The sequence below is a fragment of the Mesocricetus auratus genome, unplaced genomic scaffold, assembly GCF_017639785.1.
Source record: "Mesocricetus auratus isolate SY011 unplaced genomic scaffold, BCM_Maur_2.0 Super-Scaffold_100004, whole genome shotgun sequence".
Taxonomy (NCBI): Eukaryota; Metazoa; Chordata; class Mammalia; order Rodentia; family Cricetidae; genus Mesocricetus; species Mesocricetus auratus.
The window spans coordinates 92194754-92218899 of NW_024429189.1; the positions used below are offsets into that span (position 1 = coordinate 92194754).

The window sequence follows — 24146 nt, forward strand, 5'->3', positions numbered from 1 at the left end:
TCACTAATCCCACATCTGACAGAGGGTTGATCTCCAAAATTTACAAAGAACTCAAGAAGCAAGTCTCCAAAACACCAAAGGACCTTATTAAAAAGTGGGCTGCAGAACTAAATAGAGAGTTTTCAATAGAGGAGTCTAAAATGGCTGAGAGGCACTTGAGAAAGTGCTCAACATCCTTAGCCATCCGGGAAATGCAAATCAAAACAACTCTCAGATACCATCTCACCCCTGTCAGAATGGCTAAAATCAAAAACACCAATGACAATTTATGCTGGAGAGGATGTGGTGAAAGGGGGACACTCCTCCATTGCTGGTGGGAGTGCCAACTGGTTCAGCCACTTTGGAAATCAGTGTGGAGATTCCTCAGAAAAATGGGAATAAACCTACCACAAGACCCAGCAACTCCACTCTTAGGCATATATCCAAAAGATGCCCATTCATACAACAAAGAGGTCTGTTCCACTATGTTCATAGCAGCTTTATTTGTAATTGCCAGAACGTGGAAGCAACCTAGATGTCCCTCACCTGAAGAGTGGATAGAGAAAATGTGGTACATCTACACAATGGAGTACTATTCAGCAGAAAAAAATAATGGAATCATGAGATTCGCAGGCAAATGGATGACACTAGAAGAAACCATCCTGAGTGAGGTAACCCAGTCACAAAAAGAGAAACATGGCATGTACTCTCTCATATATGGATTTTAGACATAGATCTGGGGAGTGCCAGCCTACAATCCTATGGCCAGAGAGTCTGGGAAACAGAAACTTTATTTAGTGGCTGATCGAAGAAGAGGCAGACTCCCTTGGTTAAGTACTGAGCTGAACTCAAGAAAGCCAGTAACAGAGAGGGAGGACTGATGATCAAAGGGATTAAGACTGGGCTGGTTTAACCCCAGAAACAGCTGACCAGACAAAGGTTAACTCTTGAATCCCAGGCATTAGCCTGGGAAGCCAGCATGGGACTGATCAAGACCCCCTGAATCTGGGTGTCAGTGAAGAGGCCTAGGGAATCTATTGAGCCTTGGGCAGCAGATCAGTACCCATCCCAAGTATACACACGGACTTTGGACTCCAATAGAACAATGTGAGGTGCACTCTCACCCAGAACTCTTGGGAAAGGGTCTAGGCCCTGCCCTATATGAAATGACACACTATGGACACCCCCATGGAGGGCCTCACCCTCCCTGGAGAAATGAGAGGATAACGGGGGGGCACGGGAGGAAGGGAGGGAATGGGAGAGGGACCTGGAACCGACTTGTGAAGCAACCTTGATTCTTATCTAAATTTAAACTGGAAAATAAAATTAAAAAAAAAAAAAAAGAAAAGCTGGCTAGAAACAAGTCAAGCTAAGGTTGGGCATTCATAAGTAAGAATAAGCCTCCGTGTGTGATTTATTTGGGAGCTGGGTGATGGGGTCCCCAAAGAGTAAGAGCCAAAGAGCCAAGAGTAAGAGTAAAGAACAACTATAAGTAACTGAAAGGAGACAAAGTACCACATCTACACAACGGGGATCCACCAAGGCTCGAATGGAGTCGGCTTCATTGTTATGATTTTAGAGCCATGCACATAGGGAGCCTTGGGAGACCTCAAAGACCCAAAAGACTGGTTCTCAAGTTCTGAGATTCAGTCCTCAAAGAGCTCAAGGCCTGGGCATTGAACACTGGACCCTGTAAGCCCCATCAGCCACTGCTGCATCTGCAGACCAGAGAAGCCCAGGAGTCATCTCCTGGAGACACAGGGTTCCAGCCCACGGAAGCCAAGAAAGTTCTACCCAATCATTTCTGCCCTCCAATTAAACTGTATCTGGCCAGCTTTTTAAATGCTTTTATTTTTATTTCCAACATTCCCATCTCTGAATATAAAAGGAGTACATTACAGCTGTATTTCTGAAATTTTAGCAAACTCCTATTTTTAAGATATGTCTGTGTACACACACACATCCATAGAGGCCAGAAGAGGGTGTCAGGTCCCCTGGAGCTGGAGTTACAAGAAGTTGTGAGCCCCATGGGTACTGGGAACTGGACTCTGGTCCTCTGCAAGAACATGAAGTGCTCTTCACCTCTGAGCCATCTCTCCATCCACAACAAACTAACTTTTAAATGTACTAGGACAGATTCTAGTTCAGAGGGCCATTTGAGGAGGTCGTTAAATGAAAACAGCCCTCTCTGAAATAGCTGAGGGAAATAATTATGGCCTATTAGACAGCTTCAGAAAATCCTACCTTCAAAGCCTTTAATAGCCAGGAAACAGACTCACCATGGCAAAGGAGAAACGGATTCATAGCTAAGCAGGGTTGGAGGAGAGCCTGAATAGGACAGTGTCCAAATCTGGTCCCTCAGCAAGCACACACACATCCATAGGCAGCCGTTAACTCTAGTACTTCCACTGAGTGAGTACACTACACTCCTCTCCACTTCCACTGAGTACAGTGAGTACAGTGAGTACAGTGAGTACACTACACTCCTATCCACTGTACCAATTGTCTAACGAGTTCATACACTAAAATATAACTGGGATATTAGCTAATAAAAAATATTGACTGATTGTCAACCACAATTAGGATAATTTCATCTGTTCAACAGTCTGTGTATCAACACTGACATTTTATTGCCTTTAATATCTTATAAAAACAACAATTAAAAGTACCAATACCATGAAAAGCATAGGAAGCAATTTTTAAATACTACAGAGGCCACACTAGAAATCTTAACAGTAACTGGCCCTCTGTGAGGGGATAAAAAACTGAAGATAAACAAAAAGACATTTAATCAAATACTGGCTCTAAAACGGGCAAATACAGTGAGATTGTATAATCAAAGGAGGCTGAGGACAGAACTTTGTCTTTGGGAGCAGAAAGCCACCTGGCATGTGTGCTCCTTTCCGCCACAGGAAGCAGTTTAGGCATCACAGCCCAGGTTTCTTAGAGGAGTGCTGGTGATTTTTATTTGGAACAGACACTTGTCTGTACTTTCCAGATTACATAACAGAAATGAACTGAACCTTTAATATGACTTGCACGAGTAATCCTCCCTGAAAGAAACTGGTCACTGGTGGACTTTTCTGTTCTGGCTTTGTATAGTTCGGGGATCCGGGCTGGTGAGATGACTCAGTGGGTAAACTCTCTTGCAATGCACTTTGTGTCACGAAGTGGTAGCAAGACAAGCTGAGTTTGAGCTCTAGCCTATGAAGGTCGTCTTCTGTTCCACACTGGAACCACGGCACGCACACACAAGCCCACACACCCACACACATGATAACAATGAGTAAAACTATAGTTCAGGAATCCAGCTACATTCTGTATAGGTGTGGAATATTTCTTTATTCCACTGTCTGAAGATGTGTCACTGTGACGGGTTTAACAAAGAGCTGGACGTCCCTTAGCTAGGCAGGAAGAGGTTAGGCAGGACTTGTGGGGGCAGAAGAACTTCACAGAGGAAGAAAGGCGAAGTCACCAGGCAGATGTGGAGAAAGCACAGTGGGCAGTGCAGGGTAAAGGTAACTGAGCCACGGAAAAGATCAAAGATGAAATATAAGTTAATTTAAGTTGTAAGATCTAGTCAGAACAAGCCTAAGCTAAGGCCGAGCTTTCATAATTAATACGAAGACTCCACATTATTATTTGCGGGCTGTACGCGTATTACAGTAGCCTCTGGGAAACCTCCCACAAGACACGCACCTGACTGCAGCAGGTGGGCACACTGCTTCTGACTGTCCTCTAGGCTTCTCGTCAGCCTGTTAATGAGCTCAGTCTTCTCTAACTTGACAGCTTCCTGGGTCCTCTCCAGTTGCTGCACGTGATCCTTTAACCGAGTGCAAAGGTTTTCCTAAACCGAAGTCAACAAAGCATTGTCACGATCAGGGTTAGCAGAAATTAACAAAGTATGAAACGTAAAATCATCACCTGGTAGTATGATCTCTTGTATATGGTTAACCTATGCACAGGGTGAGAACAAGGGAGCATGTGGCCTGGGGGAGGCCACGGTTAACCTGTGCACATGGTGAAAGTAAGGAAACATGTGACCTGGGGGAGGCCATGGTTAACCTGTGCACAGGGTGAAAGTAAGGAAACATGTGACCTGGGGGAGGCCACAGTTAACCTGTGCACAGGGTGAAAGTAAGGAAACATGTGACCTGGGGGAGGCCACAGTTAACCTGTGCACAGGGTGAAAGTAAGGAAACATGTGACCTGGAGGCCACGGTTAACCTGTGCACAGGGTGAAAGTAAGGGAACATGTGACCTGGGGGAGGCCCAGCTAAGAGAGGGCACCACAAGACACTGTTATTCTAAAATCAGATTTTAGTCATGCCAAAGGAAATATAGTACAGTCCTGTTTTCATTTTATGCTGTGTTAATGTATATATACAAATGTAGGCAAACCACTTTGAGTCACAGAATCCGTACCCTCAGACAAGGAAACAGATGAACACATGGAAACTCTATTCTAAGCAGCCAAAGGCTCATTCTATTCAGGGCAGCCAAAAATAATCTTTTCCTCCTCTGAGTTGCTTTTAAACTTGATCTGTTTCTCTTATATTTCTTTATACCTTTTACACATCTTATTTCCCTTGTCTCCTGAAGGCATCTCTGTAATGTTATGCATAACAATCATTATAATGAATTCTTGAAAAGTTAATGGTAAAAAAGACATGGTAATTGAGTAGAATATATGAGAATATATAAAAAATATACACTACGGGACAAGGATCTGTCTTGCCTACCTACACACATAGAGAGAGAAGGATACTGTACAAACATTTCTCCAAAAAGGAAAGGTATTTGGACATAAGGAAGCAACAGAGTTTGAAGCCCTGGTAGAAGAAACCATCACTTCTCACCTAAAAGCTGCTCATGCTGAATATCAATCAAAGCATGGAAGAGGCAGAATAATCAGTGTAGCAACAGTCTTAAACTACCAGAGAAGCCCTAAGAAAACCATTAGCAAGAGCTCCGAAATAACGAGAACATGTGGGCCTTTGGTACCAGACTCCCTAGCACAGCCTAAACCCCCATAATGCTCTCAACACACATGCAGAGATGCCCAACATGCAAATAACACAGGAGTGCCCTGTGTAAAGGAAAGGGCTCTGAAGGCTCTCCTTTGCTTTAAAATAAGAATTTTCGATTCTATGTCATAATGCAGCTGTGTTTGCTTTAAATTTTTCTACCAGGTTTTTAGCAAAATGAGGCTTCTGGAAAGTGGTCTGTGTTTATTTAGCACTGCAAAATTCTTGGCATGCAGCTGCTGTTTCCCAGGCCAGCTTGGGAAGTGCAGCTCTAACGAGCATTGAGAGGAATACAGGGCAAACGCTGCTTGTTGTGGAAGGGTGGCAAGACACTCACTCATATTCTAGAGGTCACAATAGTTTTTGAATTGCTTTCCCACAAAGATGGGGACCAGAGAAGGGATGTTCCATCTTGCCCTTGAGCATCATGTCGGAAGTTCTTGCCAGTGAACTAAGGTAAGAAAATGAAATAAAAGGAATACAAACTACAAAGAAGAGAATAAAACCCTCTTTGTCTATGAATGGTATAATCTGCTACACAGAAAATCAGAAGGGGGAATCCAACTAAAACTAATAAGCAATTACAGAAGAGTCACAGAGTGCAGCTAATGGGGAAATCACTTTCCCATCTACCACAATGAGCAAATAGAATTTGAAATAAAAAAAAAGCCATACCATTTACAATAACACTCCAAAAATGAGGGTCTCTAGTAGAAATGTAAAAGAAATGTATAAGACCTAGTTGGAGTAACTACAAAACTCTGAAGAAATCAATAAAGAACCATACAACTATAACAGTTCTCTATGTTCACTAAGTATCATCAAGATGTTACTTGTTCCCAATGAGACCTACCGAGTCTGTGTACCCTCAGTATACCAGCGAGTAACTTTGTGGGTGTCAACAACTGAGTCACTTAGGTTTATATGAAGGGTTCCACACATCACCACCACACTGTGAGCATGTTTAGGATGAAGGAACTAATCACAGAGGGCAGGAAGTAAAATCATGGGAAATTCTTATCTCTTTCTCACTTTTGGTGTGAACTTGACTTTTGTAGCACTCTTCAAATGAGGAATACCAATTGGATTATAAAATAATATAGATTGGCTACAAGTACTTTAACTCCTTATTACAAATACTGCTGAGCCAATTGATAACAAGTTTACAAAGAGAATACCATAAAAAAACACTCCCAGGGTGGGGAGGATAAGTCACAGTAAATATAGCTCATGGTTTGGAATATGAAGCCCACTCAGCACAGAACCAAGATTCTGTTCTATCTTCTAGCTGTCCTTTAATAACCACACACTGGAAGGAACTGGTTGTACTAGAGCAGAAAGAACCAGGGAGGTTGTCCTGAGAGTCATTTTGGGATCTACCAACATATGTAACAACCGTTCGTACAAGAAAGGCTTCCAAACACACTTGTAACTCCCCCCACCGCATCCCAGTGAGATAGTGTCAAGTCCACAGAGGTGATGCTCGCCAAACACCCCACAGGAGCTGACAGATTCCATTTTCTGTCAAGGACCTTCTCTGGTCCCCATCTTTGTGGGAAAACTCAGATTTTTCCGTTAAATATGCTAGATTTAGATTTTTTTCTCCTTTGAGAAAGTTCTTAAGACTTTTCTTTTAAATCATGAATGGGTGTTGTACTTTGATAAACTGTGTTTATCAAAGGTAATATGAATACATAAACATTTTAAAGTAAAATAAGAACTGCCTTCTTAACTATATAGAAGGTCACTGTATAGACTTTGGGTCTACTTAATTTTGATGCATGATTTTTTATAATAAAGTTCATTTAAAAATTAGATAAATAAAAACAGTGGCAGTACACCCATTCCTACCAATTGGCATTTACTCTACAATAATATGAACATGTATAAATATTATACAAAATTAAGTTTGACTAACACTGTGAGGTCTGAGAAGGTACTAATTGATCCTACAAGAAAGGTACCCAAAATTAGAATTTTAGACATATTTATGATTTTAAAAAAAGGTTGTTTTGTATGTGGGGGGAGAAAGGGGTTCAGTTACAATTTTATACCTATTATTAGCAGCAAAACTTCTAACTGGGGGACCACAAAATATCAGTTACAAAAAACAAGCCAGCTTTACTGGATGAATAGTTGCTCATCAGATGTCACCTGACCTGCTCCTGAAGTGCTGCTCTGGTTGCATCCAAATTCTTCTGTAAGGACAGCACCTGCTCTTCATACTTGTGCGTGAGGCCCGAGACGATGTTCTCGTGCTGTTCTCTGGCTCGTTGAAGTGATTCAGAATGATGGAGCTCCACCAGTTGCTGTTTCAAGTTTTCCAGGGTGATTTCAGTTGTTCTGGCCTTCTTGGTCAACTAGCAAACACACACAGGTACCCATGTTGATAGCATCTTAACTCTGCTCTATAAGACTGTCCCCAGCAGCTACTCACAAGCCCACGGTAGCTGGAACAATTCCTCACTCACAACTAGATTGTACAGTTATATGCAGAGGGTAAACGAGGATTCTGAAGAGTGCAGTAGCCCGGCTGCAGGAGCAGCGCACTATCCCTGCTGAGGTATCAGCACAGTAGCCCTGCTGCAGCCCAGCATCTTTTGCATGACTCCATGAGCAAAGGGAAGGACAAGCAATTGTAGAGCCACAGAAAATGTGATGCTCCTTCAAAAACTGCAAACCTACAAATGGTCACTGATTAAATAACAAGGTTTTGGTTCTATTTTTTTGAGACACGATCCCACTGTCTGGCCAGGTTGGCTTCACATTCCCAGGTTCAAGTGATCATCCTTGTCTCAAACCACCAAGTAGCCAGGACTACAAGCACATGCCACCACGTCCCAGCAGAATGAGCAACGACAGCACAGCTGATATGCGGGTAAAATAAGGACCCACAGACACAATACTCTAAATCTGTGATTGTATAGGCTATATGGCAAAAAAGTTAAAGTTGTAGGTGGGATTAAAGTTACTAGTCAAATAACCTTAAAAAGAGGAGACCCTTGAAGGGAACTATTTGGCTCAAGACCTTCACACTCTCGGGATTTGTCAGTAGCTGACTGTGTGACCTTGGGCAAGTAATTTGCCCTTCTAAGATCTGCTTGACACGTGTATAAAATGGTAGAGTAGCTTTCTAATCAGAATTCCAATTAGATTCTTGTTTTATAAAATATTAAACATTGATTGATAAAATCTAAAGAAAAAAAAGAGGGAAATTTTCAAAAAATTTTTAATAGGACAATCCTTGTTTGCCAATTTTATAATGCACTGCAAAGCTACCATCATGACAGTATTCAAACAGGAACAGAAAATATGTAAGAAGAAAAAGCTGTGCAGGTTAATTTTAAACATCTCAGCATACACTGACCACCAACTGAGCCAAATACTGGCCTAAATGACAGAGTTACAAGCATGAGGCTAGCCCAATGATGCCTTCAAGGTATGCTTCATCTTTTATAAGAGAGTAATTACCCTGAGGAAAGAGACTCTGGAGTAAAAAGCGATAAGCAGGAGCTAGTTAGTCAAATGGCCATAGCCATGGAATAGGCACTCCTGAGAAGAGCCCGTGTGCATGGGCACACAAAAACAAGACTGAGGGGGAAGAAATGAACCTTGGACAAAAGGCCACCTTGTTCCACAGGTAAAGTAGGTCACGCAAAGCCTGTAAGCAAGAGAACAAAACAATTGGAACTATATTCTGGAAATATTATCTGGGTGGCCATAAGAGAATTTGCAGAAAGGGAAACTAGAGTAGCTGAAAGGACAGAAAAGCTGGCATCAACAGAGAGTAACTGCCTCCTCCTCCTGGCACCCACAGATGACCCTGGTGGGTAGCAGGACATCAACAACACAATGTTCTGAATGTAGTCTTGTACAAATAAAAGGGTTTTGTTCTTTTTATTTATTTGTTCTTATTTATTATTTACTTATAAGAGGTGAGTGTTTTGCCTACCTGCATGTCTTTGAGCCACACATGCTTGGTGCCCACAGACCCAGAAGAGGGCGCTAGACCCTGGGACTGAAGACAAGGGTTGTTGCAAGCTGCCAGGTGGGTGTTGGGAACGCCTGATCCTCTGAAGAGCAGCCACGGCTCCAGTCCCCAAACTAAACTTCTATTAGATAAAGATAAAAGCTTACCTTTTCTTCACTGACTTTGAAGGCTTGGATCTGGGCCTCCAGCGCTTTTATCTGTGCTTCAAGCTGGATCTCCCTTTCCTTCCCATTCTGAAAGAGTTTCTGGGATTCCCGAAGGCTGAGGGTCAAGCCATCCTTCTCATCTGGAGCATGAAAAATATTTGCATAAATACTGTCATTGTTGTGGGACCATAATTGTCACAACCTCTATGAGATCTATCTGAATGAAATTCAATTCAGACAAATGAGTTTTAGGTGCTTTTGAGAAAAACAACAACAATAAAGAACTATGAAAACAATTTTGATGCCAAAAATAATTCAAAGAACCAGCCCCACTACCTTTAATCCTTAGTGCATCCCTTCATGGCAAAAGGGTTCCCAATACTTGCAGCATCTGTTCACTTTAGAACAAACACAGATGCAAGCTTGTGAATCAAAGAGGGATCCTAGAGCAGGTCAGTTATACACACCCATGATCCCAGTACTCAGAGGACTACATGGTGAGCAGTACTGGTCCCAGTACTCAGAGGTCTACATGGTGAGCAGTACCAAGGTATCTGAGGACTAATCACTCCATCACATACAATTAAAGAAGTCTTGAATTCCCCAGTCTTTGGTCCCTCCCAAAAATACTTGACCATAATATTTCACAAATTCTTCTCTCCGAAAAGATTTTGTAAGCATCACAGAAAGAGCTTTTTTTGTTTGGTTGGTTGGTTGGCTGGTTGGTTTTTTTCAGACAGGGTTTCTCTGTAGTTTTGGAGCCTGTCCTGGAACTTGCTCTGTAAACCAGGCTGGCCTCGAACTCAGAAATCCACCTGCCTCTGCCCCCCGAGTGCTGGGATTAAAAGTGTGCACCAACAGAAAAAGAGCTTTTGTTTCACTAGCAATTAAATTTGAAACCAGTTGGAATCCAGTCATAAAATATTCTATAAATGGACACTTAACACTGACTAAAGCTGGAGTACAAAAGAATAAGAAATCAGACCTGATCTGATTCCTCCAGATTATTACACCAGAAATGGCAACTAGAGTCCCTAACTTCTACTCCACTGAAAACTACACTTCACCTCTAAATGCCATCAGCACAGGTGAACAACTGAGAAAAGAGGAGGGGGAAAAGGAAAGGAAAGGAGGAAAGAAAAATGCCTGTACACACTAGTCACAGAAGTCCTGCCTGGGCTTGGGATCTGCTGCCCTGGTCACATGAGGCATCGGAAATGAAAAGCACAAGAAGTTAGAACAGAGTAAGATGAATTTATTAGAAACCAATGGCCCAGGTCTTATGCAGCAGAAAAAGCTCCAAGTCAGCAGCAGTCTCACCTTGGATTATCAGAAGCTGGTGGTTCAAATACCGAATCTGGCGTTCACTGTCGTTCAGCTTTTCAACTAAGCTGTCCAGTTGTCTCTCCTTCGCTTTGTTAAGAACCTGGAGTTGAATAATATGTATATTTTCTGCAGAGTCTGCTTTGGAATTAGAGACAATTTATTAGATAAAAACATACTAGAATGCAAATCTGTGATCAGCTAGGGTAGTGTATTTTAAGCTTTTTAAACAACTTGGTGAAATATCGTGAAATCAATTCAAGGGATTGCAACTAGCATCCTTTGGAATGAAGAAGATTATACAGAATGTATCAGAGAGCGTCATGTAGTAAGATTTGTATTTTGTCTAGAATTAGTTTCATTTACATGAACGGACTACTGCAGGACAAACTACACGCATTACTATGGGTCACCATAAGGCAAGGAGGAACGTCTCTGGGTTTGGGCTAAACCCGACTCACTATCAGTATGGACAATTGACACACAGTTGCAACAGAGAAACGTGTTCTCGTCAAATGAGGGACAAAACACGAGCACAGAGTGGCCACCATACTATCTCAAAAGAACACCACTACATACACTTGTCAAAATAGCTTCTTTACACAAGGGTGAATACACTGGTTTATGTTCATACTGGCTCATAACAGCTATATTCATTAACTAATAAGAGAGGAGTGAATTCTTATGTCTTCATCAGAAACAAAGTTATTGTAGAGAATATTTAGACTGGGCGAAGTAGAAAAATGATAGGTATAAGAAGAATAACACTTCATTTCCATGATATTCTTCATTTCCCACTAGGTTAAACCTTCTGTAAGCTTATGTTCAATAAATACACATAAAAATTTTTAATATTTATAAACAAAATAATTTGTACTCTTTCCTACATAAAAAAAAAAGAAAGCAAAAAACTTAAAAGCCAGGCATGGTGGTACATGCGTTTAATCCCATCATTCAGGCAAAAGGTATGTGTCTGTGAGTTCAAGGCCATCCTGGTCTACATAGTAAGTTCCAAACCAGGGCTTCAGACTGAGACCCTGTCTGAAAAAAAGAAAAAGAAAAAAGTTTGAATACTGAAAGCATCTCTCTGACCTTACAGAAGGAAGGGACAGAAATAAACTGTCTCAAAGCTCCACCTTTCCAAATTCACTTGTTTTTATTAATTTTAAACTTTATTATAAAAAATAATTTACAAAAAAAGAGATTACACACCAAAAGTAACCAGATCCACACGTCAATGAACTTCTGAACAGAGTAGCCATTTAAAACAGGAGCTGTGGAACTTCACGTTGGATATGACAATTCACTATCAAATAGCATATTTTATGCATTTATTCATCATCAAAAACAAAAGTTCCAAGACAGAGTTAGAACTAGAAAAGCAACTAGTTTATGCCTTCTTTCATAACTCATTCATTACCTATATTCAGTCCTTCCTCTTCCCCTGACATGAGCCTTTCTTGTTCTCGTCTTCATGTTTTACCACCCCCACATGTGTGTTTGTTTACATATATGCCTATATAATGAGCTACGTTCCCATATGAAGGAGAACACTCAGATTTTTCTTCTGAGGTTGTGTGGTCTCTAACTGTTGTTGCTAGGAACTTTGGCACTACCATCGAGTTATTCAACTCATTTCTAAATGTCAACTTTAAAGAAATGTATAATCACCTTAGAAATAAATTAACTTAACAAAACGTAGATTTTTAAGGACAGTAATGAAAGACAAAAAGCATGTCACTACTAGAGAACTGAAGGAGCAGATGTAGGCATGACTGAGTGATGACTGCCTCTCCATCTCAAACCACCTCAGCCACATGCTTGTTCTACTTCTTTGAGGCACTCCAAATAGAGACAAGCACTCCTACACTTGCTGTTGATGCCTTCAAGGCAATTGAGCTCTGGGACTCCTGACAGCAATTCTGTGGCCCTTACAAGCCTAAAGCAACACTTTGTGTCCAGACAAAGAAGACCAGTTTTCTCTTAACCTAGCCCAGATATCCTATAGTATATAGGACAACTTCTCCAATCACTCGAGAGTCATACTGACTCTTCAATATGCACAATAATTCACAGTTAATTTAATTCGCCAGGAGCATAATAATAAAAGCTTCCATCTATTAAAGCGCTAAGGCTAGTCACTGTATAGCTTTTTTGTTGACTTTTTTTCTTTTTTTAAGCAAGTGTTTCATCACAAAATCCTCTAGTGCCTCTAAGTGTTTTTCTTATCATCATATTTATACACATTCTACATGGGAAAAAAAAGGCTAGGGAGTATGGCAGTTTGAATAAAAATGGTCCCCACAGACTCCTATATTTGAATGGTTAGTCACCAAGGAGTGGCACTATTTTAAGGGATTAAAAGGATTAGGGGAAGTGGCCTTGTTGGAGGAAGTATGTCACTGAGGGTGAGCTTGGAGATTTCAAAAGCCCATGCTAAGCCCAGAGTCAGTCAGTCTGTCTGTCTGTGCCCTCTCTCTCTTTGCCTATGGATGATGTAGCTCTCAGCTACTGCTCCAGCGCCAGTATGCATGCCACCCTGCTCCTGCCTGATGACACTGGACTAAACCCCTGAAGCCGCAAGCAAGTCCCAATTGAATGCTTTCTTTTCTAAGAGCTCCCTTGGTGTCTCTTCACAGAAGTCCAACAATGACTAAGACAGGGGGTAAGTGATGTATTACTAAACCTGAGATCAACATCAATTCTGAGTGCAATAGCAGGTTTGTACAATCATCACATAAAAAATAAAAGAAAAATTAAGAAATTTATAATTGATTTATTAATTACATGTCTACAGATTGAGAAACCCAACACTGGTAAGCTAAGTGTATTTGTGTTTCAAAGCGGACAGGAAAAACTCTAAGTTCAAGGTGACTGAAATACTCAGTGCTAAAACTTTCCTCTTACATTTTAATTTCAAATATTGCTACATTAGGGAGCATAGCACAATGACACCCAAAGAAATAGTTATGATTCGCAACAGTTTTATTGTATCTTTACCCCACTAACACCTCCCTACAAACATGTTCTCTTGTGAGGTTCTGGGAATGAAAACAAGGGCGTGCCCCCTAGCACTGAGCTGCAACCACGGCCCTTGGCATTTTTGAGACAGAGTACAAGGTCTCACCAGGAAATGCAGGTTAACCTTGAGTGTTCTCACTGTACTCAGTCTGTCTTGACGCTCACTGTACTCAGTCTGTCTTGATGCTCACTGTACTCAGTCTGTCTTGAGTGTTCTCACTGTACTCAGTCTGTCTTGAGTGTTCTCACTGTATTCTGTCTGTCTTGACGCTCACTGTACTCAGTCTGTCTTGATGCTCACTGTGAACTCTGTCTGTCTTGATGCTCACTGTACTCAGTCTGTCTTGAGTGTTCTCACTGTACTCTGTCTGTCTTGACGCTCACTGTACTCAGTCTGTCTTGAGTGTTCTCACTGTACTCAGTCTGTCTTGATGCTCACTGTGAACTCTGTCTTGATGCTCACTGTACTCAGTCTGTCTTGAGTGTTCTCACTGTACTCTGTCTTGATGCTCACTGTACTGTCTGTCTTGATGCTCACTGTACTCAGTCTGTCTTGACGCTCACTGTACTCAGTCTGTCTTGAGTGTTCTCACTGTACTCTGTCTGTCTTGATGCTCACTGTACTCTGTCTGTCTTGGTGCTCACTGTACTCAGTCTGTCTTGAGTGTTCTCACTGTACTCTGTCTGTCTTGACGCTCACTGTACTCAGTCTGTCTTGAGTGTTCTCACTGTACTCAGTCTGTCTTGATGCTCACTGTGAACTCTGTCTTGATGCTCACTGTACTCAGTCTGTCTTGAGTGTTCTCACTGTACTCTGTCTTGATGCTCACTGTACTGTCTGTCTTGATGCTCACTGTACTCAGTCTGTCTTGACGCTCACTGTACTCAGTCTGTCTTGAGTGTTCTCACTGTACTCTGTCTGTCTTGATGCTCACTGTACTCTGTCTGTCTTGGTGCTCACTGTACTCAGTCTGTCTTGAGTGTTCTCACTGTACTCTGTCTGTCTTGACGCTCACTATGTACTCAGTCTGTCTTGAGTGTTCTCACTGTACTCAGTCTGTCTTGAGTGTTCTCACTGTACTCAGTCTGTCTTGAGTGTTCTCACTGTACTCAGTCTGTCTTGACGCTCACTGTACTCAGTCTGTCTTGATGCTCACTGTACTCAGTCTGTCTTGACGCTCACTGTACTCAGTCTGTCTTGAGTGTTCTCACTGTACTCAGTCTGTCTTGACGCTCACTGTACTCTGTCTGTCTTGATGCTCACTGTACTCTGTCTGTCTTGATGCTCACTGTACTCAGGCTGTCTTGATGCTCACTGTGAACTCTGTCTGTCTTGATGCTCACTGTGAACTCTGTCTGTCTTGATGCTCACTGTGAACTCTGTCTGTCTTGATGCTCACTGTACTCAGTCTGTCTTGGATGTTCTCACCATGTACACAAGCTGTCTTGATGCTCACTGTGAACTCAGGCTGTCTTGGATACTCTATGCACTCAGGCTGACCTTAACTGGTGTCAGATCCTCCTGTCTCTCCTAAGAGCAAGGATTACAGGTGAACCAACACTGCCTAGTTCAATAAACTATTTATTTTGAAATAAACATTTAAAGTGCTTATTAGTTTGCTCATAAGTACTTCAGTGTATACTTTTCATATAATGATATAAGGGCTCTCTGAAACATCAACAATTCTATTACTGTTACTTAAAAATACTAATTCTAGAATGTATATATAAAAACTCATTAAAAAGTGTCCAAAATCCCCAATTAATGTTAATGAAAAATGATACCACTGGGTGTAGTGTCATATCTCTAAGCAGGAGAACTGCCATGGGTGTTGTGGGCAGCTTGGACAACACAGCAAGGCCCTATCTCAAAACAAAACTAAACAGTCAAATAAATAAATATAGACAGAATACCTACTTTCATTAGCTCCTAAAAATTGTTGCTGCAGGCCTTCAAACATGTCATTTGCTGCTATCTCCTTGGCTGGTGAGCTAGCGCTCTGGCCAGAAGTTTGGTAAGGCTTATATATTGCTTTATATGGCTCCAAAGCTTGACAGCTGGGTCCTTGAGATGACCCAAAATGCTATTAAAAGATGACAAATAAAATGAACAATTAAGATTTGATCTTTTCTTCCAAAGGTACTTTACTAGACACCTCCCTCCACCTTCCAAGTGGTGGAATTACAGATGTATACCACTACTCCTGGTTTATGCAATACTGGGGTTGAATCCAGAACCCCAGGCAAACATTCTACCAACTAACCTACAACATCCCTCAGTATATATCTTTAATATAAAGAAACAGGGGCACTGGAAACCTGAGGACTGCACGCAGCGGATCCAGATCCCACACTAACGGGATTCAGCCCGCCCAGAGACTGCCAGCTTCCAAGTCCCAGTCTCCACCCATGGGACAGGCGAGGCGAGGGTCCAGCCTACCCAGAGTTTGCTAAGGTCCCAATACTAGGATGGCCTCCATCCACGCAAGAGGAAAGCCACCAGGGTATTGGACCTGCTCCCACCCACTGGAAAGGGGTCACATACCCACCAGGGGAGGAAGAGACTCCTTCTGCACCCACAGGAAGAAATGATGGGAAGGAGACAATACAAAAACACACCCACCAACAGAAAAACCAATATGACACCACCAGAAACTAGAGAATCTACACCAGCGAGACCTGAACAGTCCATTGCAGAAGAAGCAGATGAGAAAGACCTTAAAAGCAACTTCATGAAAATGATAGAGGTCCTCAAAGAAGATATGAGAAAATCCCTTAAAGACATGGAAGAAAAAACAAAAAATACAAGAAATGGAAGAAAAGACAAACCGAAAACTTCAACAAATGCAAGAAACAGAGGAAAAGACAAAGCAAAAATTACAAGAAACAATTCTAACAGTACAAGGATTGAAAGCTGAAATAGAGACAATAAAGAAAAAGCACAGTCTGAAGGAATGCTGGAAATAGAAAGGCTGGGCAAATGGTGAGTACTACAGATACAAGTATAACAAACAGAATACAAGAGATGGAAAACAGTATCTCAGGTGTTGAAGATACACACTAGGGGAATTAGATTCATCGACCAAAGAAAATCTTAAATCCAATATATCCCTAACACAAAATATCCAGGAAATATGGGACACCATGAAAAGACCAAAACTAAGAAAATAGGGATAGAAGGTGAAGAAATCCACCTCAAAGGGGCAGAAAACATATTCAACAAAATCACAGAAGAAAACTTTCCCGGCTTAAAGAAAGACATGCCAATGAAAGTACAAGAAGCCTACAGAACACCAAATAGAGTGGACCATAAAAGGAAATCCCCTCGCCACATAATAGTAAAAACCCCGACAAAACAGAATAAAGAAAGAATATTAAGAGCAGCAAAGGAAAAAGGTCCAGTAACATACAAAGGCAAACCTATCAGAATCACACCTGACTTCTCCATGGAAACTCTGAAAACCAGAAGGTCCTGGATAGATATTCTACCAACACTAATAGACCACGGATGCCAGCCCAGACTACTATACCCAGCAAAGCTTTCAATCACTATAGATGAAGAAAACAAGATATTCCATGACAAAACCAGATTTAAACAATACGTATCCACTCACCCAGCCCTACAGAAAGTTCTGGAAGGAAAACCCCAACCCAAGGGAGTTAACTACAACCAGAAAAACATAGGCAACAGATAATCCCTCCTTACCAACAGCCAAAAGAAAAGAGATGGAAATCCACATATAATTCCACCATCATCAACTATTCCAAAACAAACAAGAATGAGCAATCAATGGTCATTAATATCCCTCAATATTAATAGTCTTAACTTGCCCATAAAGAGACACAGGCTAACAGAATGGATTCGAAGACAGAACCCATCCTTCTACTGCATACAAGAAACATATCTCAGCCTCAAAGACAGATATTACCTCAGAGTTAAGGGTTGGGAAAAGATTTTCCAATCAAATGGACCCAAGAAACAAGCAGGGGTAGCAATCCTAATATCTAGCAAATTAGATTTTAAAATAAAATCAATCAAAAGAGATAAAGGAGGGCACTTGATACTCATCACAGGAGAAATCCACCAAGATGAAGTTTCAACTCTCAACATCTATCCATCAAATACAAAGGTATCCACATTCATAAAAGAAACATTACTAAACTCAAATCACATATAAAGCCCCACACACTTACAGTGGGAAACTTCAACACCCCACTTTCACCACTTGACAGGACTATCAGACAGAAACTTAACAAAGAAGCAAAGGAACTAATAGATGTTATGACACAATTGGGATTATCAGACATCTATAGAACATTCCATACAAATAAATAATAATATACCTTCTTCTCGGTGTCACATGGAACCTTATCAAAAATTGACCACATACTTGGCAAAATTTCAAATCTCAAAAGGTACAAAAAATTGGAATAACTCCATGCACCTTATCAGACCACCATGCATTAAAATTAGAATTCAACAACAATACACACTGCAAAAACCCTACAAGCTCATGGAAATTGAATAATGCGCAATTGCATCACTCCTGGATCAAAGAAAAAATAAAAAAAGAAATTAAAGACTTCCTAGAATTCAATGAGAATGAAGACACAACATACCCACACTTATGGGATACCTTGAAATCAGTGCTATGAGGGAAATTCATAGCACTAAGTGCCCACATAAAGAAACTGGAGGATAGTTACACTAGAAAATTAACAGCACAACTGAAAGCTCTCGAGCACAAAGAAGCAAACTCACCCAGAAGGAGTAGACGCCAGGAAATAATCAAATTGAGGGCTGAAATCAATATAGCAGAAACTAGGAAAACAATACAAAAAATCAATGTAACGAAGAGTTGGTTCTTTGAGAAAATCAACAAGATAGACAAACCTTTATCCAAACTTACCAAAGGACAAAGTGTGAACATGCAAATTAACAAAATCAGAAACGAAAAGGGGGACATAACAATGGACACTGAGGAAATCCAGAGAATCATCAGGTCATATTTTGAAAACCTGTACTCCACACAATTTGCCAAAATCAAATCAAGAATATACAAGCAATTTAAATAGACCTATAACCTCTAAGGAAATAGAAGCAGTCATCAAAAGTCTCCCAACTAAAAAAAGCCCAAGGCCAGATGGCTTCAGTGCAGAATTCTACCAGAAATTCAAAGAACAGCTCATACCAATTCTTCTCAAAGTATTCCACTCAATAGAAGCAGAAGGGTCTTTGCCAAACTCTTTCTACAAGACTTCAATAATCTTGATACCCAAGCCACACAAAGACACAACTAAGAAAGAAAACTTCAGACCAATATCCTTCATGAACACTGATGCAAAAATACTCAATACAGGCAAATCAGATCCAAGAACACATCAGAAAACTCATCCACCATGATCAAGTAGGCTTCATCCCAGGCATGCAGGGTTGGTTCAACCTACGAAAATCCACCAATGTAATCCACCATATAAACAAGCTGAGAAACAAAAATCACATGATCATCTCACTGGGTGCTGAAAATGCCTTTGACAAAATCCAACACCCCTTCATGATAAAGGTCTTGGAGAGACCTAGGATACCAGGAACTTACCTCAACATTATAAAAGCTATATACAGCAAACCAACAGCCAACATCAAACTACATGGACAGAAGAAACTCAACACAATTCCTCTAAGATCAGGAATAAGTCAAGGCTGTCCACTCTCTCTCCATACCTCTTCAATATTGTACTTGAAGTTCTAGCTAGAGCAATACGACAACAAAAGAAGATCAAGGGGATACAAATTGGAAAATTAGAGGTCAAACTTTCACTATTTGCAGATGATATGATAATTTACATAAGTGACCCAAAAAAATGCACCAGGGAACTCCTGCAGCTGATAAATATTTCAGCAAAGTGGCAGGATACAAGATCAACTCAAGAAAATCAGTAGCCCTACTATATACAGACAATACAAGGGCTGAGAAAGAAAGCAGAGAAACATCGTCCTTTACAACAGCCACAAACAAAATAAAATACCTTGTGGGAATGCTAACCAAACAAGTAAAAGACCTGCATAACAAGAACTTTGAGTCTTTAAATAAGATACCAGAAGGCAGAAAGATCTCCCATGCTCTTGGAGAGGTAGGATCAGCATAGTGAAAATGCCAATCTTACCGAAAGCAATATACAGATTTAACACAATCCCCATTAAAATCCCAGCACAATTCTTCACAGACCTTGAAAGAACAATAATCAACTTTGTATGGAAAAACAAAAGACCCAGGATAGCCAAAACAACCTTATTCAACAAAGCAACATCTGGAGGCATCCCCATCCCTGACTTAAAGCTCTATTATAGAGTTGTAGTCCTGAAAACAGCTTAGTATTGGCATAAAAATAGACAGGTAGACCAATGGAGTCGAATTGAACACCCTGATGTTAACCCATACATGTATGAACATCTGATTTTCAACAAAGAAGCTAAAAATATACAATGGAAAAAAGAAAGCATCTTCAACAAATGGCGCTAGCATAACTGGATGCTGGCATGTAGAAGAATGCGGATTGACCCATGTCTATCACCATGCACAAAACTTAAATCCAAATGGATCAAAGACCTCAACATAAATCCAGCCACACTGAACCTCTTAGAAGAGAAAGTGGGAGGCACCCTTGAACGAATTGGTACAGGAGATGGCTTCCTAAACATAACTCCAGTAGCACAGACACTAAGACCGACAATTAATAAATGGAACCTCCTGAAACTGAGAAGCTTCTGTAAGGCAAAGGACACAGTCAGCAAGACAAAAAGGCAACCCACAGATTGGGAAAAGATATTCACTAACCCCACATCTGACAGAGGGCTGACCTCCAAAATTTACAAAGAACTCAAGAAGCAAGTCTTCAAAAAACACCAAAGGATCCAATCAAAAAATGGGGTACAAAACGAAATAGAGAATTCTCAGTAGAGGAGACTAAAATGGCTGAGAGACACTTGAGAAACATCCCTAGCCATCCGGGAAATGCAAATCAAAACAACTCTGAGATACCATCTCACTCCTGCCAGAATGGCTAAAATCAAGAACTCCAACAGCAGTTATGCTGGAGAAGATGTGGAGAAAGGGGAACACTCCTACACTGCTGGTGGGAGTGCTAACTGGTACAGCCACTTTGGAAATCAGTATGGAGATTACTCAGGAAAATGGGAATCAGTCTACCATAAGACCCAGCAATTCCACTCTTAGGCATATACCCAAAAGATGCACATTCATACAACAAGGATGTCTGTTCCACTACGTTCATAGCAGCATGAACTATTATATGTAATAGCCAGAACCTGGAAGCAACCTAGATGTCCCTCAACTGAAGAGTGGATAGAGAAAATGTGGTACATTTACACAATGGAGTACTATTCATGGGAAAAAAAACAATGGAATCTTAAAATTTGCAGGCAAATGGATGGCACTAGAAGAAACCATACTGAGTGAGGTAACCCAGTCACAAAAAGAGAAACATGGTATGTACCCACTCATTTATGGATTTTAGACATGAGTCAGGGGAGTGCCAGCATACAATCCCACTGCCAGAAAGTCTAGGAAACAGAACCTTCATCCAGCGACTGATGAAAACAGAGGCAGATACTCACAGACAAACACTGAACTGAACTCCTGGAATCCAGTGTCAGAAAGAGAGAATTGATGGGCAAAGGAGTTAAGAGTGGGCTGGTTTAACCCACAGAAACAGTTGACCTGAACAAGGGGGAGCTCTTGGACTCCAGATTAATGGCTGTTTGGAAAGCATGGGACTGACCCAGACCCCCGAATGTGGGTGTCAGTAAGGAGGCCTAGGTAATCTATGGGGCCTTGGGTAGTATTTGTCCCTGGTGTGCATATAGACTTTGAGTGCCCATGCCACAATATGAGAATCTCTCAGCCAGGACTCTTGGGGTAGGGCCTAGGCCCTGCCCTGGATGAAATGACAGTTACTGGAGATCCACCATGGAAGGCCTTACCCTCCTTGGGGATTGGAGTGGAGATTGGGTGGGGGCTGGGGGAACTGGTGGGGAGGGTGAGGGAGGAGGGGAAGGAGAAGAAGCTGGGATTGACATGTGAAACAAGATTGTTTCTAACCTAAATAAAAAATTTAAAAAAAAAAGAAACAGGGGTTCAGTCCATGCCCAAATACTCATAGACATTTTTGCTCAAAAACAGCACCCACTGTTATTGAATACTATGAATAGTTTCCTAGTCCTCTTGGGCATACAATGGAGTCAATTTCAAAAATAAAACTTAAGAATTGCAATGTCACCATCTTGGGAACATAAAACATGTGATACCATTTCATGTACAATAAATCCTCAAATATTTTTCAATGAATAACATTCTCCAGAAATAAAGAGAAAATAACTACAACTACCTGTTAATGGAACCCCCCCCAAAGAATCATCATGTCATTGAATGATACAGAATAGCAATTGGGAAAATGAAACACTTCTTGTCATTGAGAAATTCTAAGACAATCTATCTCCCAATGCCTTTTAGAACTCCCCACGTCAGTACACAGTGTGTTCCCTTAAGAGTCACCCAATCTACAGCTGTGACACCACACAAAGCAGGAACTAGATTTGAAGTGTTGGACTTAAACTCATTATAAAACTGGTGAACACAGAAATGAAGGAAATGAAATGCTTAAAGACAGCGTGCTTCTCAGGGAAGCAGCCTCACGAAGACAGAAGCAGGAAACGAGGAGCTACTCCTTGTCAGACTTAATCTTTAATGTTTAAATAGTTATTCCCCAAAAGCTCCTATTTAAACATCAGGCTTGGCATCGCAATTGCATTTGACTATAAACAGAAAACTAATTTAGCAGGACCCTGAGTGAGTAGACTCAGAAAAACTGTTGTAAATCACTTTACCATTGCATTCTCATACTTCCTTAAACACAAATGCCATGCAAGTACATGTATGCACACAAATTCTTCAAAGTCAAATGCTTACAATACCTGAAACTTGTCCCTCTGAGGCTCTGAAAATGTAATGACACCGGCTGCCTGCTTGTGAAATTCCTGCTTCTGACCACCAGTGTATGGCCTAAAGTCTTCAGGAAGGTGATACAAATCTGCCGGCTCATGTTTACTTGGAGGGCTATAGCCGCTTCCACCCTCATCCCCGCCTTCTCCAGGATGGTACCCAAGATGCTGGTCTTCAGTTTTACTTCGATTTTCTTCCCAGCCATTGCCACACTGTTCTCCAAAATATAAATCCAGTACAGTCCTATTAGTCAACAACAGTAAAACAAAAGCACTAATATCTATCTACCCTACTCACAACACTGTGGTCACAGCAGCACTTACATTCACAATGTGAGACTTGGGCAGTATGTCACGCTCAATCCACTTCCTCTCCACTTGTTCAGAAGGATGCAATCTTGAGAAAAATCAATTCTTTAGATATACACTCTATCTTATTTGGCCAGAAATAACCCAAAGAAAACCAAGATTCCAGTATTTGTTTTTCATTCAACCTTAACCCAAAAGTTTCAGAAATCAGTCTACAGTGTATATCATTATCAATAGAGAATCAAAGGAGTGTTTGTGAAGTGCAATAAACAAGAGGAAGTGGTGCAGGTCCTTACCCTCCCACTATGCCATCCACACTGCAGTCAGAATCGTGGTGCTCAGGAGAGGAGAGGAGGTCGTCATCCAGCATGTCATGAGGGAGGTCCGTGAGTAGCTGCTGCAACTGAATCAGGAGTCAGCATCACTGACTGACACAGGACACTACCCACGCTGCCCTGAAGCCCATGACTGCACACAGGCAAGAGTTCTTACTCCTTCATTTAATGAGTTTCTGAAATTGCACCTGGATCGTGTTCATCATTCCACTTGAGGAAAGGGGAAAGCATGACCCCAGGATTAGTGATTGCCTGCAGGCCTTCCTCTTTCTACAAGGCGTCGGGTTTAAAAGTTTCTTATGGAGGCACAGCAAACTCTAAATCATTGTGCTCATTCCCGGTGTCTATCAGGTTCCACAGAGCGCACCTGCCTTTCAGAATCCCTCTTCACTAGTCATGCGGGTGTGACAATCACATCCCACGGGAAATCTGATTTGCCTGATATCCTCTGCCCAGGTGGTGGGAACAGCAGCAACAGCATATGGTCTAGGAGCCCTTAAGCTCTGCTAATGAGCTCGAGACCCTCTAAGGAGTGATTAGAGACAATCACCTAAGCACTAGGCTGAGAAGATACCTGATACTCTCTGCTCTTAGAAGATGCAAAGTGTGCACTAAAACTAACTAAAACAAAGCTAATTTCAGAATCAATATGCAACTGCAAAGCAACAGGAATGTGGGAGTAGAAAAGATGGATCCCCAGGTGTCACAGAGCCATCTTTCCAGCCCCCACTCCTCTATCATTTACAATTCCAGAACTAATCTGACTAGAAGTCTTGCTTTGTTGAAGTTTAATGAGTTATAAATCCCTTCAAAATGGCACAAGATGATAATCATGATCAATTGTTGGACACCGGGTCCAGGCGCTTTCTTCCAAGTAGCTTACCTCTTTTTCCCTTTCATAGTCTTCTTTGTCAAATTCTTCATCTTCATTTTGTGTCTGCAGTGCTACACTACCAAACTCCAATGACATGGTCCTCCTGAGGCTGGAAGGAGAAT

At 41.3% G+C, this 24146-nt stretch overlaps 1 protein-coding gene across 7 annotated transcripts in view; it reads right to left on the minus strand.

Annotated features, from left to right (window-relative positions):
* Positions 1 to 24146, minus strand: part of Cep152 (centrosomal protein 152) — an 84995-nt gene that overhangs the window by 57461 nt on the left and 3388 nt on the right. For 5 of the 7 annotated variants that reach the window (XM_040746211.1, XM_040746208.1, XM_040746209.1 and 2 more), the window contains exons 2-10: positions 24034 to 24133; positions 23112 to 23218; positions 22831 to 22903; positions 22480 to 22719; positions 15406 to 15571; positions 10464 to 10607; positions 9144 to 9283; positions 7166 to 7366; positions 3679 to 3826 (exon numbers count right to left, since the gene is read on the minus strand). In XM_040746211.1, coding sequence (XP_040602145.1) covers positions 3679 to 3826; positions 7166 to 7366; positions 9144 to 9283; positions 10464 to 10607; positions 15406 to 15571; positions 22480 to 22719; positions 22831 to 22903; positions 23112 to 23218; positions 24034 to 24120 — 1306 coding nt within the window. In that variant the 5' untranslated portion in view covers positions 24121 to 24133. Of the gene's footprint in view, positions 1 to 3678; positions 3827 to 7165; positions 7367 to 9143; positions 9284 to 10463; positions 10608 to 15405; positions 15572 to 22479; positions 22720 to 22830; positions 22904 to 23111; positions 23219 to 24033; positions 24134 to 24146 lie in introns of those variants that run through there. The other 2 variants (XM_040746206.1, XM_040746210.1) reach the window with 2 other exon arrangements.